This window comes from Notolabrus celidotus, chromosome 9 (genome assembly GCF_009762535.1).
Source record: "Notolabrus celidotus isolate fNotCel1 chromosome 9, fNotCel1.pri, whole genome shotgun sequence".
Taxonomy (NCBI): Eukaryota; Metazoa; Chordata; class Actinopteri; order Labriformes; family Labridae; genus Notolabrus; species Notolabrus celidotus.
Window position 1 is genome coordinate 1596576 of NC_048280.1, and position 26156 is coordinate 1622731.

The 26156-nt window shown below is 42.8% G+C and overlaps 3 protein-coding genes and 2 long non-coding RNA genes across 8 annotated transcripts; 4 read left to right on the top strand and 1 right to left on the bottom strand.

Annotated features, from left to right (window-relative positions):
• Nucleotides 1–5951: 5951 nt before the first annotated feature.
• On the top strand, nucleotides 5952–7685 carry LOC117818706. Its single transcript, XR_004632388.1, has 2 exons — nucleotides 5952–6090; nucleotides 7027–7685. It is a non-coding gene; the product is annotated as an uncharacterized LOC117818706 (long non-coding RNA).
• A 1413-nt stretch (nucleotides 7686–9098) lies between these two features.
• Nucleotides 9099–15491, top strand: LOC117818690 (WD repeat-containing protein 5-like). The gene is made up of 13 exons (XM_034691680.1): nucleotides 9099–9415; nucleotides 10684–10792; nucleotides 10923–10996; nucleotides 11082–11171; nucleotides 12073–12162; nucleotides 12319–12402; nucleotides 12515–12570; nucleotides 12702–12748; nucleotides 12842–12917; nucleotides 13032–13065; nucleotides 13157–13231; nucleotides 13316–13403; nucleotides 13900–15491. The coding sequence occupies exons 1-13, from the start codon at nucleotides 9344–9346 to the stop codon at nucleotides 13998–14000; spliced, it is 996 nt and encodes a 331-aa protein (XP_034547571.1). The 5' UTR covers nucleotides 9099–9343; the 3' UTR covers nucleotides 14001–15491.
• Nucleotides 15492–17349: 1858 nt separating this feature from the next.
• LOC117818705 lies at nucleotides 17350–22675 on the top strand. Of its 3 annotated transcripts, XR_004632387.1 has the most exons (4): nucleotides 17350–17477; nucleotides 17688–18861; nucleotides 18944–19125; nucleotides 19228–22675. It is a non-coding gene; the product is annotated as an uncharacterized LOC117818705 (long non-coding RNA). The 3 variants fall into 3 exon arrangements; XR_004632385.1 differs by having other exon boundaries at nucleotides 18944–22675; XR_004632386.1 differs by having other exon boundaries at nucleotides 18950–22675.
• LOC117818703 (inactive phospholipid phosphatase 7-like) lies at nucleotides 18164–23127 on the bottom strand. The gene is made up of 6 exons (XM_034691698.1): nucleotides 22725–23127; nucleotides 22606–22634; nucleotides 20614–20929; nucleotides 19221–19528; nucleotides 18938–19119; nucleotides 18164–18828 (listed from the first exon to the last, which is right to left on the bottom strand). Exons 1-6 carry the CDS (start codon nucleotides 22790–22792, stop codon nucleotides 18622–18624), a joined length of 1110 nt encoding a protein of 369 aa, XP_034547589.1. The 5' UTR covers nucleotides 22793–23127; the 3' UTR covers nucleotides 18164–18621.
• Nucleotides 22748–25609, top strand: LOC117818700 (putative uncharacterized protein BRD3OS). Of its 2 annotated transcripts, none has more exons than XM_034691693.1 (2): nucleotides 22748–22935; nucleotides 24715–25609. In XM_034691693.1, the coding sequence occupies exon 2, from the start codon at nucleotides 24862–24864 to the stop codon at nucleotides 25165–25167; it is 306 nt and encodes a 101-aa protein (XP_034547584.1). In that variant the 5' UTR covers nucleotides 22748–22935; nucleotides 24715–24861; the 3' UTR covers nucleotides 25168–25609. The 2 variants fall into 2 exon arrangements, with proteins under 2 accessions (XP_034547584.1, XP_034547585.1); XM_034691694.1 differs by having other exon boundaries at nucleotides 24718–25609.
• The last annotated feature ends 547 nt before the right edge of the window (nucleotides 25610–26156 follow it).

The window sequence follows — 26156 nt, forward strand, 5'->3', positions numbered from 1 at the left end:
AATAAAGAAACACTAAAAGATATATTGAAATTGAATTTTGAAATGCTGAGATTTATTTAAAAACCAAATAAATAATGAAATGATCCACAAGAATGTAAAGAAAATAAAAAATAACTGAATAAATAATATATATGTGTCTTTAATTATTTAAGATAAGACAACATATACTTAAAAAAGGTCAAATTTGAACTAGATAATAAAGTAAGATGGAATAAGACTCAGTTAAAAGGGAGACTAAAAAGGTCGGTCTTGAGTTTGTGGGCTGTCGTGATGAAACGCGGCCTCACCGTGAATCTTTGTTCTGACTTTTAGTACCATTAAAAGTCCCCTACCTGAAGACCTGAGTGCTCTCACAGCCTCGTGTGATAAATCTGATAAATTAGGAGCAAGACCATTAAGAGATTTAAATACCAATAAAATAATCTTAAAGAGAAGAAAGGGGGAATATATTGAAACTAATTAAAGGAGTGTTTCATGAAAGTTGAGCATAACTCATAGTTAAGAAAGTCTGTATGTTAAAGTCTGAATAAAGTACGTCCTCAGTGGTTTTACTCAATAAAATACTTTGTAGAAAGAGAACAAGTGTCTAAGATCTCATGTTAGAGATTCAAAGAACAGAATATAAAAAACTAAATGACTTCACCCCTCTCTCTTTTTCTGTAGATTGGTTTTAATGAACGAGCCTGGAGGGTTCAGCGATGGCGAGTCCAACCAGAGAGACGTGGACGGTCGTGGAAACGGCGTCACTGACCGTGAGATCTTCCACAGAGGACGTGTGACTCGCTGAATTCATCTGGATACCAGATAAGAACACACACACCTGGAAGACACAAATGCACCACCCGGGCAGAACGACTTCAAGTACCGAGTCAGGTTGTAGTTAAAGTGTTTGCTGTTGTAGATTTGTACACACGCACGCATACGCACGCCAGGATGGACGCTCTTTGTTTAAAGGAGTATTCTGGTCACGTTTTGTTGGGTGTTTTCCTGTTTATTTAAACTAAAAGTTCTCCAAGTGCGACTGAAAACGTTGAAATAATGTTGTTGAGGACAAACCGAACTCTTCACCCTGGGTTTAGTTCTGTTTGTTATTTTGTTCAGGGCTGGAGATCTCTGGTAGTTCAGTTCTTCGGTTTTTGTTTCTTTAGGTCCAGGTTCCTGTCTCTAGGTAGATTAGGGGGAGGTGCAGGGAGCGACGGTCCATTGCGTGGCTGGCCCGGCATCTTCCCATCTTTTGATCCTTTTGGCCGGGGTCTCCAGCTCCTTTTTGTTTCCCTTCGTTTGTTCTTCATGTTCCAAACTTTACGCCTGTGGACAGGTGAGGATCGAACGTCACCAAAAGCAATCACGCGTCGCACGTCTACTAAAGTTGGCAAACGGAACACGAGGCTCACATTTCTGTTTGCTGGTACGAGAGGACGGCAGGAACTGAGACAGAAGGAAGGAAACCCAGAGACTAAATACACACAAGGTGATCGGACACAGCTGAAACTTATGAGATGCAATCAAAGTGGAGGGAAACAAACAAGCAGGAAGTGGAACCAAACCAGACGCACAGGGAGTGAGAACTTCAAAATAAAACAGGAAACAGTAAAGACAAGAAGAACACAGGACATGAAACACAAGGCTAATGACTGCAAATAAAATGGAACAAAACAAGGGAGGAACAAAACACAACGGCTGTATCCATATCAGAATAATTGAAGGTCATACTGAATGTCGCACAAAACTTATCAACGAAACATGGTCTGAAAAACTACAAAACCTCAGCATGGTCTACTTTTTATGCAACATTTAAACAACTTTGTTTTCTCATCAACTTCTCCAGAGACTGCAGAACGAGCAAACGAAGAGATGACCGCACACTATCATTTCAATCTCACATCAATAATGTCACTTGGGTCTGCATATTTCCACCAACGCAACATCAATCGCCTCCGCCCGACCCTCACGCCCAACAGCACCGCCATACTCTTTCACACTCTGGTAACTTCACGCATCGATTATTGTAATTCCCTCCTCTTTGGTCTCCCTCTCAAATCCATCCATAAACTCCAACTGGTCCAGAACTCTGCTGCTCGTATCATCGCCAGAACTCCGTCCATTAATCACATCACTCCCGTCCTTCAGGAGCTTCACTTGCTCCTGTTCAAAACTCGCATCAATTTCAAGATCCTGCTCCTCACCTTTTAAGGCCCTCCATAACCTCGCTCCTCCATACCGCTCTGAACTTCTCCACATCAACACACCCAGCTGCACTCTCAGGTCTTCGTCTTCCATTCACCACACTATACCCACCCACCCGCTTAACCACCATGGGGTCCAGAGCCTTCAGCCCCCCGCCTCTGGAACTCCAGACATCCGTAACATCGAGTCTCCATTTTCAAGTCCTGTCTCAAAACACATTTTTTTTTAAATTGTCATAGTCACTCTGATTACACCTCTTCACTGCACTTTATCTGATCCTCTAATTTCATTTTATTTATTAATCACACTGTCATGCCTTGTCGATTTTATCTGCCTAACAGTCCAAAGCTAATTGTCTTATGCTTTGATATCGAAACGTTCAAGACGTTGTTTTACGTTAGGTAGGCATATTTATTTTTTATTTTTTTAACCTTTATTTAACTCGGTATGTCATTGAGAACAAATTCTTATTTCCAGTGACGACCTGGCAAAAGGCACAGCCTTGTGTAATTTGACTTCTGTCCGATGATGGAGGAGGAGGAGCCGTTAAGGCTGCTGAGTGGAGGTCTGCGGAGTTTCTGCTAGCTTCTGATCCATGACATGGGCTATACCTGTGGCCTTCTGGTGGCGCACAAGGCAGAACGGGACAATCAGCCCTGGCCGCCAACAAGGACTCCCTAATAACATACGCCCAGTTATCCCCCCAGATGATGGCTACAGTCAGGGAGCGCATGACATTTAAGGGTGTCCAGTCGTTGAGGGTCCTGGATTCCACCAACCAACTGTCAAACGTAAGTATTTTACTGTTCCTTGCATCCTTCCTCTGACATGCAAACTAACACTGTGCTTTGTTTTCTTTAGTTCTTGCGTGTCTAGCTACCTGAAGAGGCAGAGTCTGCAAACGGGAACTCGGATGCACCGGCTGAAGGTGTACGTGTTGGGCAGGGACTAGGAGTTTGCAGCTGCACCTCAGTTCCAGCAGGCAGCACCTCAGCCACCTCCATCGAGTAAGGACAGCTCAGGAGTGAAGTGAAGGCTTTAAACTCTAATGTTCACATTTCTGCAGGCATTAACTTTCCACATTGGCACACAGGCGCTGCATCAGAGGAGCAGGAGGTGTCCGACTCAGACATCTTGGAAGACGCTGCAGAGTGTAACTGAAGGGAGAATTCCGTGCTCATCAGCTGTAAGAGAGTGTGTGTTTTATCGCTGTAGGAGAAGCACCAGAACAAGGATCATCTCTGCCCTACCAGGCTGACCTAGTACAGGAGAAAGAACAGGGAGGAGAGGGACAGGGAGGTGCTCCTCAGCAGGCCTGGGTTGGGGATCCCTGTGGGTAGGAGGCACCCTAACGCCGGGCATGCCTTCTTCGGGGGACAGCTTTTTTTGTGACTGGCTTAAGGAACAGCATGAGCTGACGGGGGGGAAAGGGGCCTCATCCCAAGAACAACGCTTTGTAGAATGAAGCCTAAGTTCAGGGATGAGGAGAGTGGCGGCAGGCTGGAGGAGGTAGACAGCTAGAGGAGGAAGCGCTACAAACTGAGGGTTTGTGAGCTCTGTAGCCGGCCGCCGCTGAAAGACTTCGGCCACAGCCAGCACGTCAGCGGAGGCACGAAGGTCTCCACTTCAGCACCACTGTGGAGCTGTGACTGGCCTAACTGAGGGCCAAGCAATGATTGATTGTGTTTGTCTGATTTTTGTTTTTTTGTAAATAAAATGTATCACATGATATAAAATAATCCTCTCCGTCTGCTTCTTTTGGTTCTGTCTAAAGTCTTGTTGCTCTGATCGTCGGGGTTTGACTTCAGGGAGAGAAATCTTTGCACAATGTTTGAAAACATTTCAGTGTTTGGGTATTTAACACGTACTATTTTTACACGTCCATAATTGATTGATAGCTGCAGACACATTTCTTATCATGAGGACCTTCTGGTATTTTACTTAAATATCTTGGCTTTGACGATGTAGACCAGGGGTGCCCAACCGTTTTGAACCAAGATCTATTTTTTAAGTCGTCAGTGTGCCGAGGTCTACAGTTATATAAAACACAGAGGTTCTGATCTGCAGTAGAAGCCTTCTTCAGTATTTATTATACACAACAGAAACAGAAGTAAACCACATAAAGGTCAAATATGGAGAACTTTTAGAAGTCAGAAAGACAGAAATACACGTGTCAACCTTAGTGGGATCTCTGGCACTGGGAGGAGGCAGCTCAACTCAGCTTTATTTATATATTTCAGCTTTAATACATAAAAACATGCAGCCCAAAGTGCTTCACAGAATAACAGACAGCAATGGTAAAATTATAAAAGGCATGATTATAAATAAGATACTTCAAAATAAAATCAATACAGTAAAATTAATAAAATAAGTAAAAGTGGAAAGAAAAGTTAAAAATAAGGTAGGGTTAACAAGATCAGATGAATACTAGAAATAAATAAATAAGATAAATATATGTTAAAGCAATGATTAAAATAATAAAAATAACTTCTTAAACAGAGTCCCAAGGAAATGCTACATTCAAATTCATGCTAGTTTTCTGTGACTACCAACCCTAGCTTTAAATAGAGAAACAAGCTTGTTGCATGGCAACAGTGGAGGAGGCTTTCAGAGTGCTGGGTTCCAGAATACTGGGGGGTCTTAAAGAGACAGTAGCTGGAGTTAAGTGTGTCAGACAGAGGTTGAAATTAGGGTTTTCAAAGACAGCAGCCTGAGATGATTTGAGGTGTTTTGAGCTGCTAATCATGTAAAGATGCTACAAAGCTAACAGGAGCAATTTAAAGCCTGATAATTAGCATGATACACTACGACGACAAGGCACAGACAAATAAATCTTTAAATTCACACTCCGATGTAAATCCCTCTTTTGTGTGTGTACAGCTCAATAAAGTGCTTGATGTTGATAAAAGTTAAACTCACATGAAGTATTTACAGCTGAAGTAACAGAGCAGCTTTAAAAAGTCATCAAACTGAACTGAACTGAACGTGAAAACAAAAGCTGGAAATGAAATGAAATGTAAACTCATGAAGATGTGGAACTCTTCTGGCCTCGGAGACGTGAGCAGCTAAACCCTGAGCAGGGTCTGCAGGCTCCACCAATCAGGCTCTGCGTTCAGATGGAGGATGAGAACGAGCGCTCAGTGTTCAGTCCGTCTCTCATCATGTGGCTCTCTCGGCTGCTCGTCTGCTGTCTCACTGCTCTGTCTGTGGTCTGTCTGCGAGGTAAGACGGCTTCATTCTTCCTGTGCTGCACACCTTTGATCCCTCGTCTTCATTTAATACCTGTTTGGTATCAAATGTCAGAGACCTTAACGGCTCAGACTCTCCAACACTCCTCTGAACATCAGTGTGTGTATGTGTTGTGTTTTGATTGTGCTGTTATTAAAAATGATGAGCCAGCTGATTATTGATCATCAGTCACAGTATTGATCACATGTGAGTGAATGCAGAGACGGTGCTCTGCTGTGCGACTGTAACTCTGATGTTTCCTGGTGTTTATTTTTACTTTGTGACCCGCAGCTGTTCTCAGTCTAAATGTTAATGTGATGCAGCGTTAGCATGAGCAGATAAAGCGGCTTCTGGCGCCGACCTTTGACCTTTACAGACCTGAGTGACGACAAAGTCCTCAGCGAGCTTTACATGATGATCGTGTTTATTATTTTATGTTTGACTGTTTTTGATTCTAACATCAGAACAAACCTGTGTGTGTGTGTGTGTGTGTGTGTGTGTGTGTGTGTGTGTGTCTGTCAGGATGCTGTCTCCAGTGTTTTGGTTGTAATGTCGGTGGAGGGCGTGGTCGGGGGCGGGGCTACGTGGAACTGGGCTGCAGCCAACCAGAAGTCATCAACTGCAGTCGGACAGAGAGAGGATTCAAACTGAAATTCTGCATCACAACATACAGCAGTCAGTACCTGTCTGTGGTTAATGCAGTGACTTCCACTACAGAGCCATGTCTGTTTTTAATGCAGTGACTTCCACTACAGAGTCATGTCTGTTTATAATGCAGTGACTTCCACTACAGAGTCATGTCTGTTTTTAATGCAGTGACTTCCACTACAGAGTCATGTCTGTGTTTAATGCAGTGACTTCCACTACAGAGTCATGTCTGTTTTTAATGCAGTGACTTCCACTACAGAGTCATGTCTGTTTTTAATGCAGTGACTTCCACTACAGAGTCATGTCTGTGTTTAATGCAGTGACTTCCACTACAGAGTCATGTCTGTTTTTAATGCAGTGACTTCCACTACAGAGTCATGTCTGTTTTTAATGCAGTGACTTCCACTACAGAGTCATGTGTGTTATTAATGCAGTGACTTCCACTACAGAGTCATGTCTGTGTTTAATGCAGTGACTTCCACTACAGAGTCATGTCTGTTTTTAATGCAGTGACTTCCACTACAGAGTCATGTCTGTTTTTAATGCAGTGACTTCCACTACAGACTCATGTCTGTTTTTAATGCAGTGACTTCCACTACAGAGTCATGTCTGTTTTTAATGCAGTGACTTCCACTACAGTGTCATGTCTGTGTTTAATGCAGTGACTTCCACTACAGAGTCATGTCTGTTTTTAATGCAGTGACTTCCACTACAGAGTCATGTCTGTGTTTAATGCAGTGACTTCCACTACAGAGTCATGTCTGTTTTTAATGCAGTGACTTCCACTACTGAGTCATGTCTGTGTTTAATGCAGTGACTTCCACTACAGAGTCATGTCTGTGTTTAATGCAGTGACTTCCACTACAGAGTCATGTCTGTTTTTAATGCAGTGACTTCCACTACAGAGTCATGTCTGTTTTTAATGCAGTGACTTCCACTACAGTTCTCTTTGTGTGTCTGCAGAGTCTCTGGACCTGGTTTTGTCTCGGGGCTGTGCTACGTCTCGTCACTGTCAGCAGACAGAGCTTCCTGGTGTTGCTGTGGCTTGCTGTGATTGGTCGCTGTGTAATGGCGGATTGCAGAGTCGGGGATCGATCAGTGCTTTCCTCAGCTTCATCACCAACGTCTGGTTACTTGTAGGACGGTGACATTGGATCAGTTCTGGACAACAGACTTATAGTAGAACACTGAGCATGCACAGACGTTGTTTTCTGCTCACAGTTCAGAAGCCTCCTCCACTCCTGCCACGCTACAAAGTCGTGTGTCCCTGTTTGAAATGACAAATAATGGAAAAAGTCATTCATCATCATTCATCTGACCCAGAGTCCTGAGGAAATGCTACATTCAAATTCATGCTAGTTTTCTGTGACTACCAACCCTAGCTTTAAGGTTCACATTTAATTATTTTATTGCCATACTCGATTTGTTATCTTTGGACTTTCAATGTTCAAAAATCAAATATCAACAGAGCAATGATAAAAACTCTAAACATTAGATTTACAGTATTTAGTTGGATACTTGTTATTGTGCAAATGTTGTACATGTAATAACCTTTCTTTTGATTGTAAGAGGTAATATTCCTTCCTTTTTCATGTTTTGAATCAGTAAACTCTGCTCACGTATGTAGAGGACAAGAGAGACATAAGGTGCATTTCGACCAAGAGTTCCGGGGTCTTTTAGACCCCAGAACTACTTTACCCTGAACTAAAAGGTTCCTGTGCCCCCATTGTTGTCTGCGTTTCGACCGCAGGCTGAACTCCAGGGTATATTGTGTAAATCAGGCCAGTGACGTATGGAGAAAAAAAAGTAAATGCAGTACACCACCAGACCAGTAGAGGGCAGTAACACAAAGAGGAATGCCATTCATCACAGATGACACCATAGAAGCAGACGGACAGGCAGGTATCATTATGAGCAACACAACAGTTAGCCTGTTAGCATGAAGAGACTCAGCTGGCGCTGTTTTAGATGGTGCTATATTTCATCACAGATGGATTCACTGAATCAACACGTGAGAGGAGATAAGGGAGAGTAGCAAAGACGTTTCAACACGGCTTTAAAATCCTTTTGAACTCAAAAAGGCCGTGGCAGAGATCGGCCGGTGTTTTGGTTTAAACAGCGACCCTGTTAACTGGAGACTTTCAGCCTGATGCATCCCTCATAAACGTCTTTAGACGATCATTAAATATCTGATGAGGATATTTTGAAATCTTAATAAAAACTAAACTAGTTTGCATTCCCAGGAACTCCCTCTGTGTTTCAACAGCTGTGTAAACTCCACAAACACTGACACGTTCAGCTGAAGGGCTCCAGTTTACAGGGTCACTTTAAAAACCGGAACCCCGGGAGGAGAGATGCATTCACGGTGGGCTGAGAGAAGACTACTGTTACAAGCTGCTAAATCAAGAGAATCACAGCTTCTTCTTTTGAAAAGTACACACACATACAAAAAAGATAGAACAAATAAAAACTAATGAAAGAAAGAGAAATCAAGTGAATCACAGATGTGTGTGATGTTATTGTGGACGGAGGGAGGAATAAAAACACTGAGGTTAATCTACCAATCAGACACGTTCAGCATTGCAGGCCCCGCCCCCTGAAAGTCCCGGGACCTATGAAAAGTACTACCCCTCCTAGGGTAGGGGGGAGATTATCTACCCCTGAACTAAATTTAGACCCTGGGTCCACCGGTTGAAACGCACGTAGTTCAGGGGTAAAGTTCCTCTGGTCGAAAAACGCCTCTAGATATAAAAGGTACTTCTTTGTGAATAGCAAAATTGATGAAAACATAAAGTTACTTACTGTAGCTTTAATGAAAAGGGAATAGGCAGACTATATGTGGATAGATTAAAACTGAATTAACCACATAAATCCTGTATTTGGGGAGTAGAATGAATACTAACTGGTCTAAATGAAATGTATTTTAATTATGATGTCTTTTTAAACTCAAAGTGAAACCGATATTCGCATATACTGCTGTCTGTTCTTCTGTTTTTGACTTCACCCTCTTGCCGTATAAGTATAAACTTTCTGTGACGCATGCGCAGTGACAGCTCCGTGCTCTCCAGCAGCACATTCTGGTTCTACAGTTAGCTGAAGCTAGCTGGCTAGTTTCCGCCTGCACTTATAACGGTCCTATTCAGGGACCAGGTGCATCCCTCCAGACCCGGTCCGGACAGTTACCACACGGTACCGGCTCTGAAAGGGGGTCTACGAAGACTGCAGAGGGAACTGAGAATCATAACAGAGCTAACAGGAGCTAGCCTCAGAGCTGGACAACATGGCGACAGAGGAGAAGAAACCAGAGACAGAAAACATCAAACAGTCTTCATCATCAGGGTCCGGGAGTAAGGTGAGTCAGACCTGCTTACAGAGGACCAGATACCGGGTCAGCTGGTCCGGGGAGTCGGTTAACTGATCAGCTAGCTAAGTGAGCTAATGTTGTGTTTACATTCTGTTAAAGGAGCAAATATCTCATCCAACTATTTATTGATGTGTTTTAATATTTAACATGTTGCTGCAGGTCTAGACAGTCCTCTATGTTCTATCATTAACAAAGACCCAACATCAGGACCGGATCAGATCCAATCCCATCTTCCAGTCAGGACTCAGTCTGATCTCCTCTTAATCCACCATGAGCAGAGCACTTTGCAGCATTTAGCAAGTTACAGTGGCAAGGACAAACTTCCTTTAACAGGCAGAAACCTCCAGCAGGACCAGACTCATGTTAGACACACATCTGCTGAGACCGTGTTGGAGAGAGGGATAGAGGGAGATGAAGAGAGAGAGAGAGATGATAGTGGGGAGACAGATAGTAGTAGTTATAGCAGCTGGAGTCTGGCACGTCCACAGCAGTAGAGATCTAGAGGAACCTACGAGACAAGGGAGCTCAGGGACTCCAGAAAGGTCTAAGAAAGAGAGAAGAGAGGGAGACCAGAAGAAGGAAAAGAGGCAAATAAATGGGGAAGGAAAGGACAGGATGAGAAAAGGAGACATAAAGGATGAAGAAACATGAAAACTAGAAAGAGATAAAGAACAGAAAGAAAGAAAACAAAGAAATTAAATTAAGAAAGTACAACAGGAAATAAGGAATAAAAGACAGAAAGAAGGAATGAAAAGAAATGAAAGAGAGACAGAAGGAAGGAAGGAAAGAAGAACAGAAAAGAAGGAAAGAAAGAAGGAAAACAAAGGAATAAAAGAAAGAAAGGGCAACAGGAAAGAAGAAATGAAGGAAAAAGGACTGAAAGAGAGAAAGAAAGAAAGGATGAATAACAGACCCCAAAAAAGTAATCTTCAGCAGAGATCCAGAGGAACCTACGAGACAAGGGAGCTCAGGGACTCCAGAAAGGTCTATGGTTAGTAACTTTAATGAGACAGGAAGAGTTAAAGTGAGAGACAGGCAGAGAGAGGAGAGAGAGGGAAAGACAGGATCCCAGTGTGTCAGTCTAAGCCTATAGCAGCATAACTAAGACCAGGTCCAAGCCTGATCCAGCTCTAACTATGAGCTTTATCAAAAAGGAAAGTTTGAAGCCTACTCTTAAAAGTAGAGAGGGTGTCTGCCTCCCGTGTTTGTGTTTTAGTCGATGATAACGTGTCTCGTCTGACTTTGTGTGTTTTCAGTCGAATCCAGCTAAACCAAACTACACAGTCAAGTTCACGCTGGCTGGACACACGAAGGCCGTCTCCTCTGTCAAGTTCAGCCCCAACGGAGAGTGGCTCGCCAGCTCCTGTGAGAACCACACACACACACACACACACACACACACACACACACACACACACACACACACACACACACACACACACACACGTACAGGCTGACAGGTGATAGAAGGTGTTTTTGTTTTGTCTCTGTTCAGCCGCAGACAAGCTGATAAAGATTTGGGGAGCGTTCGATGGAAAGTTCGAGAAATCCATTGTCGGACACAAACTGGTGAGACGCCTCAGTCCTGATCCTGGGATTCACATTGTCTGGACTCAGACTGGTGCTGGTTCTGACCCTGTGTGTGTGTGTTTAGGGGATCTCTGATGTGTCCTGGTCTTCGGACTCTAACCTGCTGGTTTCTGCGTCCGACGACAAAACACTGAAGATCTGGGACAACAACTCGGTGAGAACGACACACACACACACACACACACACACACACACACACACACATACAGTAGGGGAATTATTGAATTTATTCAAAATTTTTGAATAATAATAATTTAATTTAACTGTGACTCTGTGACCTTACTGTTAACTCCTGCATGTTACGTTTAAAGTTTTGAGTAAAGCATTTAAATGAAACTTTTTTATTTGTGTTTATTATATTTCAAATTCCAAATTTTGACAGACAGCTTTTCTATTTATTTTTTTTACTGTAAATTCATATCAGCTCCAAATATCAGTTATCAGTCTCATGAACTAATAATAATATCTACAAGGAAAACTGATATCAGTCAACCTGAGCACGTCTGACCCGTTCATTAATACTGGATCAGGTGACGAGCTTTAACTTAAGAGGAATGCTTATCAATGCAGAGAAATTTCCTCAGAGAAATTCTCAAACTTCAGGATTTATTCAGTATGCTTTGTGTTTTTTTCCCCTTAATTTGGGAGGAAATAACACTTTAAATTGAACTTCAAATCCAATCTGCAGATTTCTGGATTGTGACTCTCCAAAGAAAATTATTATTGTTTGTCATGAAACTTATTCCCTGAGTGTAGACATGTGTAAATGTCCTCCTCTAGCTGTGCTGCAGCTCCCCCTGCTGGCAAAAACACACACACCTGTCTCTGTCACCTTAAAGGAAGGCTGTTTTAGAAACCACCTACTATACTAGCAGTTCTTACTGATTTGGACAATATTCAGTATGTTGTACGTGAACAAGAGTCAAACCAGCGTGTTGAACATGAGGCTAATGATGATGCTCTCTCTCTCTCTCTCTCTCTCTCTCTCTCTCTCTCTCTCTCTCTCTCTCTCTCTCTCTCTCTCTCTCTCTCTCTCTCTCTCTCTCTCTCCTCAGGGGAAGTGTCTGAAGACTCTGAAGGGTCACAGTAACTACGTCTTCTGCTGTAACTTCAACCCTCAGTCCAACCTGGTGGTCTCTGGATCGGTACGCTGCTTCACCGGATCTCCTGCTGAATCCTTCATAATGAATCAAATCTGACTCTGACTCTGTGTGTGTGTGTGTGTGTGTGTGTGTGTGTGTGTGTGTGTGTGTGTGTGTGTGTGTGTGTGTGTGTGTGTGTGTGTATCTGTGTGTGTGTAGTTTGACGAGAGCGTTCGTATCTGGGACGTCAAGACCGGTAAATGTCTGAAGACTCTGCCGGCTCACTCGGACCCCGTCTCTGCTGTGAGTCCTGACCTCTGACCTCCGTGTTGCTCAGTTATCTCTTTGCTGATGAAACCCTCTGACCTTTGACCTCTGACCCTGTGTGTGTGTGTGTGTGTGTTTGTGTTTCCAGGTTCACTTCAACAGAGACGGCTCCCTCATCGTCTCCAGCAGCTATGACGGTCTCTGGTACGTCCACGCACAAATTAAACACACACACACACACACACACACACACACACACACACACACACTTGTTAACGCAGGAAACACCCGGAGAGTGAACGATGGTCTTATTCTCACTGTCTCTCTGTCGGCAGTCGTATCTGGGACACGGCGTCAGGACAGTGTCTGAAGACTCTGATCGGTGAGTAAACCGGCTCCACTAAAGTCCGGTTGTGTTGATATTTTTGGACCTCTGAAGAGGACTAAATGTGGACTTCTTTGCGTCTCTCCTCAGATGACGACAATCCTCCGGTGTCTTTTGTTAAGTTTTCTCCAAACGGGAAATACATCCTCGCCGCCACACTGGACAAGTCAGTATCAGAACCAGAACCACATCAGCTGTAGAAACCATCATGTGTGTGCGGTCTGTGTGAGACTCCGCCTCTCCTGCAGTGTTTAGTAACTCTGTCTTCTCTGGTTTGCAGCACGTTGAAGCTTTGGGACTACAGCAAAGGAAAGGTACTGAGCGCCCGTCTGTCTGACAGTCCGTCTCTCTGTCGGTGTGTCCTCTTCAGTTTAACACACCTCCTCTCTTTCCTCCGTCTTCCAGTGTTTGAAGACGTACACAGGACATAAAAACGAGAAGTACTGCATCTTTGCGAACTTCTCCGTCACAGGAGGGAAGGTGAGGCTCCGTGTCCCTGCTTCATCTGACCGAAGGATCAAAGGTCAGGGTCAGGGGGTTTAACCTTTGACCTCTGTGTTTCAGTGGATCGTGTCGGGCTCTGAGGACAGCATGGTTTATATCTGGAACCTCCAGACCAAAGAGATCGTTCAGAAGCTACAAGGACACACAGGTATGACCTTTGACCTCTCGGCTCATGACTCTGAGCGAGACCTCTTTGTTTCTAAAGATATCTCCTAGTCCCTAACTTTGTTTCCTAGTCTTTGTGTCCCGGACCCTGATTTTGTCTCCTTGGTCCTGACTTTGTGTCCTAGTCTTTGTATCCTTGGTCCTGACTTTGATTCCTTATCTTTCTCTACTTGGTCCTCACTTTTTTTACCTAGTCCTTGTCTCCTTGGTCCTGACTTTTTCTCCTAGTCCTTGTTCCCTTGGTCCTCACTTTTTTTCCTAGTCATTGTCTCCTTGGTCCTGACTTTTTTTCATAGTCCTTGTCTCCTAAACCTTGACTTTGTTTCCTAGTCTTTGTCTCTGTTGTCGTCGTCTCTGACTTGTGTCTCTTTGTGTCTCTTTGTGTTGTTGTTGTTGTTGTTGTTGTTGTCGTCTTAGACTCGTGTATCTTTGTGTTGTTGTTGTCTCTGACTCTTGTCTCTTTGTATCTCTGCGTGCAGACGTGGTGATCTCGACCGCCTGTCATCCAACAGAAAACATCATCGCTTCAGCCGCTCTGGAAAACGACAAAACCATCAAACTGTGGAAGAGTGACTGTTAGACTACAGGAGACCTGAACCTGAACTGTCCTCACCGGTCCTGATCCACTCCACAGATTATCACTAATAACACACAATAACACAGTTTAATCTCATCTGATGTGAACACACACAGAGAGCCATGAGCACACAGTCTGAACAGGTCTGATGGGTCCTGATTCAAGCACTTCCTCCCTTTCACAATAAGAGACACACTGAAGGATAGAACCACTGCCTCTCTCTGAAGACTTTTATTGTTAAATAATCAAAGAAAGATTTTATTTTAAATGTATTTATGTCGTTTTATGTCGTTTGGAGAATCATTCAAACACAATCAGTGCAAAACTATTACTGTAAACCCTCTAATATAACCCCCACAGATTTAAAAGTCTATGCAGACGTGTAGCTCGCTCTAGCACCTCCTGTCCTCAGCGACACGTATGGTAGTTGAGCCGGACCTTCGGCGGCGTTGATAGTTGTGAGGTACGGACGTATCCACTGCCTGCGACCAATTCATGAAGACCCGTGCCCCGCCCCGCTGGGCTGGTCACTTGTCTTAACTTGAGATCAATCAAACCAGCACTCCTCAAGGTTTCTGTTCTTAACGAGAGTCCCAACACTTTGTTAAACTGTACGATTGTGACCCGATGAAGGAGGAACATTAAAAAGTGGCGCTGCCAGACTGATCTGCCTCACTATGTATTCAGCATGCTTTGCACATTGGAGCGCCACCTTCTGGGTGAAATACCACGACACATCAGAATACCTCTCCGTGTTATATATTGGTCGCACTGTGCGGAGGATACAGCTCACTCTATGATTCAAAAATGTTAATTAGTGTGTCTTATATTCAGAGTTTTACGGAAATTGTGAATCAATCAATTGAAGCCATAGAGGAGAGGGCAAATGTGCAAAAATACTTAAATGAGTGACGCATTGTGCGCAGTTTTATTACAGACATTACTCTCCTGTAGGTTCATGAACGCACCACGCATCTTTTAAAGGTAACTTGACCACTAAAAGCAGCTTGATTGTAATTTTCCCCCAAAAAGTGTTTCTTTTTCCACTATAAAGAATGTAAAAATGTACCATAACGTTGGTATAACAGGAAAATAAAACTGAAAACAAGTTCAGTGGAGTTTAACAGACGGGGACAATTTAAGTCCACTTAAACCACCTGGGTGGTTTAAGTGGACTTGACATGTCGAAAGAGCCACGTTTGTCCTTTTGTCTTTGTTTAAAATACAGTGAAATCTGCCTTTAAATTAAACAATATTTTAAGAAAACACAACCCAGAAAGGACCCACCCACTGACCTCTGACTCATCTGCTGCTATAGTAACCGTGTGTATATGGCTCTTCGTGCTGTGGAACCATCTGATTGGACAGTGAGCATCAGCACGTTCCTCATACCGTCTCCTCAACCTTCAAATCAGCAGAGCCTGAAAAAAGACGAATAATGTGCAGAAGGATTTTTTTTTCCAGTTATTTGTAAATAAAGATTTTTGAATATGAGTCGTCTCGGTGTGTGTGTGTGAGTGTGTGTGTGTGTGTGTGAGACTTTTACATTGTGGTATTGTTGCTATATTTCTAAATTTTTGTGTATGATCTGTGAGTAATGATTAGTGTCATCGGTAGTAGGACACCTCAATAAATCTTTATTTGTATAGCACCAAATCACAACAAACGTTATCTCAAGACACTTTTACAAACAGAGCAGGTCTAGACCACTCTGTCAAATTATGAACAGAGACCCAACACCAAGACAGGATAAGACTTAGTCTGACCCCACCTTAATCCACCATGAGCATTGCACATCGCAGCATTTAGCTAGTTACAGCGGCGAGGGAAACCTTCCTTTAACAGGCAGAAACCTAAAGCAGGACCAGACTCATGTTAGACACACATCTGCTGAGACTGTGTTGGGTCTGGAAAGAGGGATAGAGGAGAATAAGAGAGAGAGGGAGCGGTGATAGTGATGAGACGAGTAGAAGAGGCTGCTGCGGCTGGAGTCCAGGACATCCGTATCAGCTGGAGTCTGGAACGTCTACAGCAGGAGGACGTCTACGGCAGCTCAGAGGAACCTATGAAACAAGGGAGCTCAGGGACTCCAGAAAGGTCTATGGTTAGGAACTTTAATGGGACAGGAAGAGTTAAAGATAGGAGATAGGAGGATCTCAGTGTGTCAGTGCGCCACCTGACAGTAGGTTGTGAGTTCAGGTGTTGTTAGGTTGCAGATGTGGGAGAAAGAGCCGAGAGGAGCCGTACAGACACATGGAAAAAGTCTTTATTCAGTTCAAACAGTTCCAGAGGTTAAACGTCTCTTTTCACCATCTTCTCCACTAAAAACTTCTGTCATCAAAACATTTCCTGAGATTCAGACCTGAAGACAGAGTATTTGAATGTCCTAACGCGAGCAGCTGCATACAAAATGTGTCTTTACAAAATGCAGTTTGATATTAATGAGATGATTATAAAGATGAGCTTCTTTGGAACAAACACTCTGGATTTCACTGCTCAGAGAAACCACAGATGTCTAATTTCAACCAATCTTAACTCAAGGTGCCCCTTTCAAAGATATTATGTGCTTGCAATGCTCTGACATTTTCTGAACACTGTCAAGAACTCTAATCCAAAGAGCCACATTCATTTTGAGGTTGTTTTGAAATGTCATTGATTCAAGTCAGCATTATGTTAAGGTGACTACTATTGGATCTATCTGGATGAATGAAAAAGCTTCCACACTTCTATCTGGCTTTTCTTACTTGTTTCCACAAAAACAGAAACCAGACTTTAATACAACATTTCTGCAGCTGTACTGAGATCAATCTTAAAAACCCTGAGACACAAACCACAGCTGCACACAGAAAACACACACTTGTGTTTTTGTCTTTAGACCAAATCTGTAAACCGCTATCTGGGCCTGGTAGAAGCTAGGATTCCTGCTTTGACCCAAAACAGCTATATGCTATATGCTAACTGTTAGCTAGCTGTTACAGCTTTAGGCTTACTGTAACTGATAAAGCAGTTAGCTAACGGAAACCAAAGTTATTGAAAACCAAGTTATAACAGTTAGCTAACTGTGAACTAGTTAATTAAAAACCAAGTTATAACAGCTTTATTAAAAACGAAGTTATAACAGTTAGCTAACTGTAAACAAAGTTATTAAAAACCAAGTTATAACAGTTAGCTAACTGTAAACTAGTTAATTAAAAACCAAGTTATAACAGCTTTATTAAAAACCAAGTTATAACAGCTTTATTAAAAATGAGTTATAAGAGTTAGCTAACTGTAAACTAAGTTAATAAAAACTAATTATAACAGAATGCTAACTGTTGTAACTTCGTTTTTTATAACTTAGTTTACAGTTAGCTTAATGTAAACTAAGTTATAAAAACGAAGTTATAACTGTTAGCTAAATGAAACCGAATTTTCTTTTTTGTTGTTGTTTTATCAGTCAGCTAACTGTTAGCTAACTGTTACAGGGGTTAGAACTGGCAGGTAACTGTTAGTTAGCTAACTGTTAGTTAGCTAACTGTTAGTTAGCTAACTGTTAGTTAGCTAACTGTTAGTTAGCTAACTGTTAGTTAGCTAACTGTTAGTTAGCTAACTGTTAGTTAGCTAACTGTTAGTTAGCTAACTGTTAGTTAGCTAACTGTTAGTTAGCTAACTGTTAGTTAGCTAACTGTTAGTTAGCTAACTGTTAGTTAGCTAACTGTTAGTTAGCTAACTGTCACTGCTCTTGATGTTAGCGATAGGTCACAATGGTTAGCTAAGCATCAGATCTATATGGTAACTGTTAGCTAACAGGTAAAGCAGTCAAATGAATGCCACAGTTGTTAGCTAACTTTGATTTTGACTAACTTTAGGTTTCAAAATATGGCTACTACAGTCAGCTAACTGTTAGCCAAGTGTAACAGGGGTAAGATAACTGACAGGTAGGGCTAACAGTTTCAGCATTAAGGCAAACATTGCATCATTCAGGTAACTGTTAGTTTACTGTAACAGCAGTTAGCTAACTCAGCTCCAGATTAACTCTTAAAGCTGTCAGCTAACAGCTAACTGTTAAAGCAGAGCTAACTCAAGTTACTGTTAGGAGTTTTTGACATGTTTGAAACTGAAATTTAAGTTAACTGATGTTTTTTATGATCTATAAAAGTAAACAAGACCATCATAAAGAGGAATGATTACTTCTAAGTAGTTCTTTTTAATGCCTGAAACTTCTGCGTTGTGCTACAGAAACAGAAGTCTTGATTTTCTCTGAGTGATACAGCTGACTGTTTGACGCGGTGGTGCCAAAATCAACACAAAGGTTCCTCAAAGCAGCAAACATTCATCCATTCAGGTTGGGATAAACATGAAAGCAGTTGTTAGCAGCATTTGATAATTAAGCCATAACCAGTAAGTATCTGTCAGGTAAAAGAATCAATCAGGACCAGTTCAAACCAGTCCAACTGGTCTTAAAAATCCAGTATTCAGCATAGGTCATCCTAGAGTATAAAGTCCAGGCAGAAGAGTCCAAATTCTTAAAAAACTACAATCCAAACTAGTTAAAAAAAAAAAAGTCCAATGTGAGGCATTACTCATGAGCATCTGGTGGACAACAGAGTCCAGACAGACCAGTCTTACACCGAGCTGAACCAGTTCAGAGCAGTGGAGTCCAGCGCAGCGTGCCAATGGAGATGAGGGTCTGGCAGGTAGCAGAGTCCAACCAAACCGACTCCACCAGATTAAAGTGCAGGAAGCCGAGAGCGAATCCACAACCAACATCGGACAGGTGATGTTTACCCAGCAGCACACGGGACACACCAACCAGGACGGCCCACAGGTAGAGCAAGATCCTGAGGGGAACCTGGAGGACAAAACAGACTCTTAGAAAGTGAAGGTGAAGTTTTTTGTCACAGAGCTTCAATAGTTTCAACTCTGACAATAGTTTCAACTCTAACGATAAACCAACTCACCGCCAGCACCAGGTGGTTTAGGAGGAACTTGGACACCATCACGGCTCGACTGGCGTGGGCTGCCGGGAAAGAATACATGTCCATCGCGATGTAGTCCATGAACCCTGGAGGTAAGTCCCATGGTCCTCTGCGTTTGACCAGCTTCTGCATCCCAGCGACCGTCATCAGATCCAGGACCAGAGCTGCAGGTGAGAAAGGATCAGGTACAGATTTAACCCCTGAGGTTCTTTATGTACTAATGAAACCCCTCTACCCTCCCTCCTTGTGATTCTGAGTCTCTCACCCAGCAGCAGGTTGACGAGGACCTCCTGTCCCGCCATCGTGTTGCTCCTCCACAGACAGATCAGAGTCCCAAATAACCAGGGGAGGGCGTGTCCGCTGAGGGCCAGCAGTGACACCATGGACCTCAGCGGGGCCCCTGGGCCGCGGACCCCGGCACATATACCCAGACGCTTTGACATGCTGATGTCGATGGCGAGCAGAGAGTTGATGGCGATGCCTTTGAAGGATGGATTCAGCTGCATACAGTCTTCCTTCACCGCCCCTTCAGCTCCTGAGCCCCCCTCTGAGGAGTCCCTCGAGGAGCCCCCCCTGAGGACAGAGAGACCAAAAGTAAATGTCGATAGACTTTATAGAAAAGATAAAACCGAAGAATCTGAACCATCGTCTGTAGAGATAGAACAACATCTCTACAAAGTGACGCCAAAGCTTTTAGAGCTCCCCCTGGTGACTGGCTGCAGTATAGGTCTTAAGCCCCGCCTCCTCCATGTTAACAGATGGGACATGAGTCAAACTAGAAAATTAAAATGCACAATAAAAAAAAAAATTCTCAAACATGATAGTTACTTCTTATCATGCCAGTTTATGTCAAAGTGTTCACTTTTAGCAGAGAAGTTTAGTTTTAGTTTGTTTTTGATTTTAAAAAGGTGACTGATTGACAGCTCTGTGGACCAATGAGGTTCCTGCAGCGATGTGTGCACAGGATCATCAGAGAAGAGGACGGTGAGAGGAAACATAACAAACACTAACACAAGAGTCATTGGACTTTCCATAACCGTGAGAGTCTGCTTAAAACACATACAAGAACCTGTGACTCTGTGGACCCACCCGAGGGAGCGATCAAGTTTTATCGGAAGTAAACAAGGTAGAATGACAAAGGAGTGTCGGACAGTTGAGTTTGTTGGATGAGAAAAGAGTGATTGAACTGCGGTTAACTAAAAGGTCTAACTGAGTATGGATCTGAGACACTTAAAATTCAACTTAAACTTTCAGAGGTCGTGCTTCTTCGCCCATTTTGAAGCTGCAGACTTCAGAAGACATCCTCTGGAGAAATGTTGTGCCTGTAGGTCCTTTTTAACCCAGAGTATGTCAAACATGTCACCTCTGTATGGATCAGATCTTTAAAATAGAAGCAGGATGACCACATGATGAGTAAACATGTTAGTATGTTAAATGAGTAACAGACTAAAGTGGATATAAAGTTAGATATGAAGGAAATGTAGTCTAGATGTCAGCATGTTCAGTCTTCAGTGAACTGAGACCAGCACATGGATCAGAAAGTATCTGCAGGACTCTCAGAGTGAAGACTTAAATAAAGCCTGAGTCCAGGATCTCTGGACGTGTCTGGACTCTAAAAGTGAGCTGTGATTTCAGAGGGCCGAGCCTCTGGGTCTTACCTCACTCCTGGGTCCTCCTGCTGACTGTGCTGTCTGGCCGAGGCTCTCTTCGGACCCCCGCTCCCCCGCCCTTCCCCTGCCCCTTGCTCCCTGCGGGGGGGCTGGTTCAGGGACAGAAACTCGGGCCGGTTCAGGACGTTGTTCCGGTCTCTGGCCCGGCTCCGAGCCTGACTGCCGGGCATGACGGCGGACGGTCCAGAGGTGTTCGAGGTGGAACAGTGTTCAGAACAGGCTGCAGGACTGTGACGGATCAGGTCTGAGACTCTGAGGGACTCTGCTATTAATAGACCAGCTGGCCTTCTTCTTCTGCTGTCAGCTGTTCAGAGAGAGAGAGAGAGGGGCTGGAAAAACACTGCACACACACACACACACACACACACACACACACACACACACACACACACAAACACACACACCGTACAATACAGGCCAACAGAGCAGGCTGTCATATTAAAGGAACACTCCTCCAGTTTCACAAGTCAAAGGGCAGCTAACACTCACAGTCATGGTGTGTTCAGGTCATGTCACAGTAATCGTAATAACCAGCTTCCAACAGAGGTGGACACGAGTCACTTTCAAAAAGTCCAAGCCCAAGTCTCAAGTCTCTAGGGGGGACAGGGAGTCCAGATCAAGTCCCTCATGGTTTTATTAAATAACATAAAAATAAAAATGTTGTCGTCATTGAATGTGGGCCCCGTAGATGATAATGTCTCTTATTTATTTTACATAATGTTACATTAGTTAATGCACTAAGAGTGTTGTGTTGTTATATCTGCACACACACCTGTGCAGGGCGGATCTGGACTTGGCCAAACTTGGAATCACGGTGTGAGAACATTCTAATTCATCACGAGACATTCACCTCAAACTGAGCATCAAAGGAGGGCCGTCCTGAACAACGTGTCTCTCTGCTGCATGTGTCAGATGTTTATCACAACCAGGGGTGTTGCACTAAATTATGGGCCCCAAACAGAGGACCCGACTGCATTAGCAGTTATTCATTATTTATCTTTGAGGGCCTCATATACTCACTCAGAACGTCTGCAGGTGAAGTGCTCTTTGTGGAGTGAGGTAGCTTGTGCATTCGATAGTTTAACATCTGCATGACATCCCTTCACATCTGTTTAGCCTCAGTTTAACTCAAACTCTGCAGACCTTCACCGCTAACAGCAGTCCTAAGAGCCTGCTGCTTCAGAGTCATATAGAATATCATCTGGCTGCTAAACTGGACCAGACTGGACCCAGTCCAGGCTAAATACAGCACAGTCCAGGTTCCCCCTGCTCAGCCTCTCCCTCTGCAAAAATGTTTGACATCTCACTAAATATAAAATAATAGAAACGTGCTTTTAATTCTGTTTGGTTCATTTACTCAGTTTTATTCTTTGTTCTTCGTTTGAAAGTGTGACTCAGTGACTCCTGAGACATTACTGAGATTAAAACAGGAACAAGAAGTCTGCTGAGGGGGGATTTATACAGGAATAAACCATGTGTAGATTGTTGTTGATAACTTTAGCTACTATGATACTCACAGAATGAAGAAAACGCTTTAAAAAAACTAAATATAACCCTATATATTGAACTGTAATCCCTTCTTTCTCAAATCACAATAAAACAAGTTTGAGTAATATTGTTGAATTGGAAGTCCTCTGTCCCACCGACCCATTCGAGCTGGATTAAGAGGGTGCTTTATTTTCTTGAATTTGAAAAGATGAGGCTGACCCTGAGTGTCAAAACTCATATCTTTAAAAAAAAAATCTGTGACCCTTTTTTATCTGTGTGTCTTTAGACTGAGCATCACCATGGTGTGTCTTACTATGTTTATTGATTTCATCTGTTTATTTTTATTATACTTGCTTTTTGTCTTATGGTCTCCATTTTTAGAGTTTTATTTAGTTAATGTGGAGGGAGTGTGTGTCGGGGTGGGGGGTTATTTGTTGTTTTGTATTTGGTCTGTGTGTTTATTTGTTCCAAAATAAAGGAAAATGTACCAACCTTTAATTTTTGGATGTGACTGTTCTTCTCTGTGAAAATCAATAAACAGAGTTTAACAGGTGTGAGCAGATTTAAGTTTTTTTTTTTTAAGTCTAAGAACTGAATTTAATCAAAAACACCTGACAGGAACCTTTGTCACTACGTCCTGTTTTCTACCCGGACCGTTCAGCGGACGCACCGTTGCCATTGGATGCAGCAGCAGCTTCGGTGGCGATGCTAACAAATGCTAACCTCAGCATAGCGGTCAGCGTGAACAGCGGATAAGGTATCAAACGTCACATTTTACACGCTGACGTTGAAGCTGGTTAACGCATTGACGTCATCACTGAGGTAACTATCCGTGACGTTGTTTATCGTAGTAGCTAACAGAGCTAGCAGCAGGATTAGCTGAAGGGTCTTTACATTGAGGGTCAGCAGTTTGGCAGTTAGCTGCTAGGTGGCTAACAGCTGTTGGCTCGTTCGTTTATCATTTAAAGGAAATAAATATTTTTAATAATGAGATGAAAGTGTGGAGCAAGTCTTCAGAACATAATTAAATTAACTGACAAAAATAAATAAATCAGTTCTAATATCTCAAGATAACAAGAAACCTCTTAAACTTCAAAATCTAATAGAGTAAATAAAATGTATGCATGTCCCTTTTTATTTACAGTCTATGGTCCACTCGTATTGTTTTGTATGAGCCTTTCAGTAATGATTCTTTTTTAAGCAGATTGATCTGCAGATTATATTTCCCATTTTCCACTCACTGTGTGGTTTATAAAAATAAAGTTACTGGGAGAAATTCTGTCACATTTACACAAAGTGAAGTTTTCATGATTAATATTCATTAATATAGATTATTTAAATTGTTTACAGAAAAGAAAAATCCCTCCATGAAGTCCACTGGAAACATTTTCTGTAGTTGACACCAAGCGGCAACCTCCGCTCCTAAAATATGAGTCCAATGTGGAAGTGTTATAAACTGCAGTTCATAGAACGACCACTTGAGGCTGGCTGCAGAAACACCAGAAACCACATACACACATAGACTGTATACAAAATGGACGTCCTCTTGCTCGGCTCGAAGTGAGGCCGCCACAAAAACTGCTCCCCCTGGTGGCTGGCTGCAGTATAGGTCAAAAACTCCGTCTCCCCCATTCATTTGAATAGGTCTGCGGTCATACCTTAAAAAAATCAAAACATGTGGTACGAATGTTTCTCCCATCCGTATGCTGTGGTGATATGTAGAACTACATATAAAAGAGTCCTTGAACACAAAACAGTCAAATAATAACTTTATTATTTGACTGTTTTGTGTTCAAGGACTCTTTTTCCTTAGTTAGTTATTAGAGGTTAAAAAACAGGGTTTTGCTTCCTGTTTACTTTGATTGACAGCTGCCCTAGAGAGTAACTCCCTAGGACCTCGAGACGGTACGCTGTAGGGCGGAGCTTGTTACCGTAGAAACACACAAATTCCACACATTACACATTATGTAAAATCTGGGATGTGGGGTTGCAGGGAGGGCTTGGGTGGGAAGTGGTGGCATGGGGTGGGATAGAGTGGGGCATGGAAGGGGAATGGCAACCTTAAATACTGCAGCAGCTGTTCTATGATTTGGGTTTTTTGTATGTGTTTACCAGCAATGTATGCTGCAAGAAAAATGTATCATGATTACATTTTTGGAAAACTCAATAAAAAAAGTTAAAAGAGAAACACACAAATTCTCTACTGCACAGACTCTGGCTGCAGAAAATGTACAAGATGTCAGCTTTCTGGATATTTTGGCTTCAAAACCGTCCAATGGAAAAAGGCGGAGCGACGCCGTCCATTATATATACAGTCTATGATACACATCCATTCAAAGAGACAATCTTTACTGCAGGAATAAACATGTTTACAGTCTGGATCATGAGACAGTTCAGGTCTGAGTAGCTCATTTCTCTATCGGCACACACGGTACTCATACTACCAGTCCTATGAAGAACTGACTGTTCCTAGGGGTGCAGCTCTAATCCCAGACCCTTGTGGACTGAGGTCAGAGATACTTGCTGTTAACTATGTGTACGCAAATGCATGAAACCCTTTTTACTGGATCCAGTCTAACCTCTGTCCTGGTTTTGATTCAGCAGGATCAGATGACCACCTGAACTCTACAGGGGTTCGACCATGACTCAGATGGACCTGGACCAGGGCCGGTCCAGACCCTTTGTCATTCCATATCCTGACCTTTCTCATGTCACCATGCTTTGTGTTGGATCCCTGAACCCTCCAACATGTCGGACTCTGATCCAGCCGCTGTAGAGGACAAACCAGCGGCGCCGAGGTCTCCTGGTCCCAGTCGGCCCCCCCTGGCAGAGAAGGCTCTGTCGGAGGCCTATGGCCGGCTTCGGTTCCGGGACACGTCCCTGTTGATCTGGCAGCAGCAGCAGCAGGACCTGGAGGCGGCCCCTCCCTCCACCTACCTGAGCCGCAGCCAGTCGACATGGTACAGCAGCTTCGGGAACCCGGCCGTGCTGGTCCGGGACAAGAGGAGCTTGGGGGGCGCAGATGGAGTGTCCAAGATCTGCAGCGTCATGTAAACAAAGACCAGAAACCTGAACTGAGACTGAACTCAATGAGCGGACTTAAAAGCTCCAGTCAGTTTAGAGAGACTCAGTTTGGACCTTAAAGAACTTCTTTGAATCCAGACTCTCAGAAAGTTTGTGACCCTCTAAGGAGAACTATCTTTGAGGGAGCAGATTTTATCCTTCTGATCTCAAAGGTTTGATTTCAAAGAGACACTCTGTGAAATACGGGGTCCAGATGTGAGAAACAACTCAGAGCTCTAAAAGTCTGAGTAAAAAAGTTAGTGCCACTAAAACACCTTAAACATAAAGCTGATCTGTGTTATCCAGGGGCATTGTGGGAAATGTAGTTGCTACAAAGGATCCTGACTCAAAGTATTTGTGATGTAAAGAGCAGCGCATGAGTTGATGTCACTTCCTGTTTTTAAATAAGACAATAAAAGTTTTATTCTTTGGAGGACTGTGGATGTTTTCTGAGTCGTTGGAACAAAGTCTGAAGTTTTACCTGACAGCATCAGGATCTGTTCTCATCTTCCTTACTCCCTGTTTGAGTCTCTCCTCCTTTAGTTTCTTTTCCTCCAATCACTTCTTCATTTGTGTTTCTTCTGCCTTCTTTTTCTGAGGATGAGGATGAAATGATATGACCTCATTACTGCTTTAGTGTGGGGCGCCCTTTGTAGAGTTGTGCAAACTGAAAAAAAACAGCATCAATTCTCAACATGTAGCTCAAAAAACTTCATAAAAATGTAGTTTGAATTTTTAAAAGTCACTTTTTTTTATCACATTTAGAGGAAAATGTCTGATCTTCACATTTAATTTTGTTATGAAAAATATATTTAAGTTACTATGTTAAATCCAAATGCTAAATATAAATGTTAAATATAAATATAAATGTCAAATATAAATGTTAAATAGACATGTAAAATTTAAATAAACATATTAAATGTTAAGTATAAATGTACATATTAATATACATTAAATGGTAAATATAAATGGTAAATATA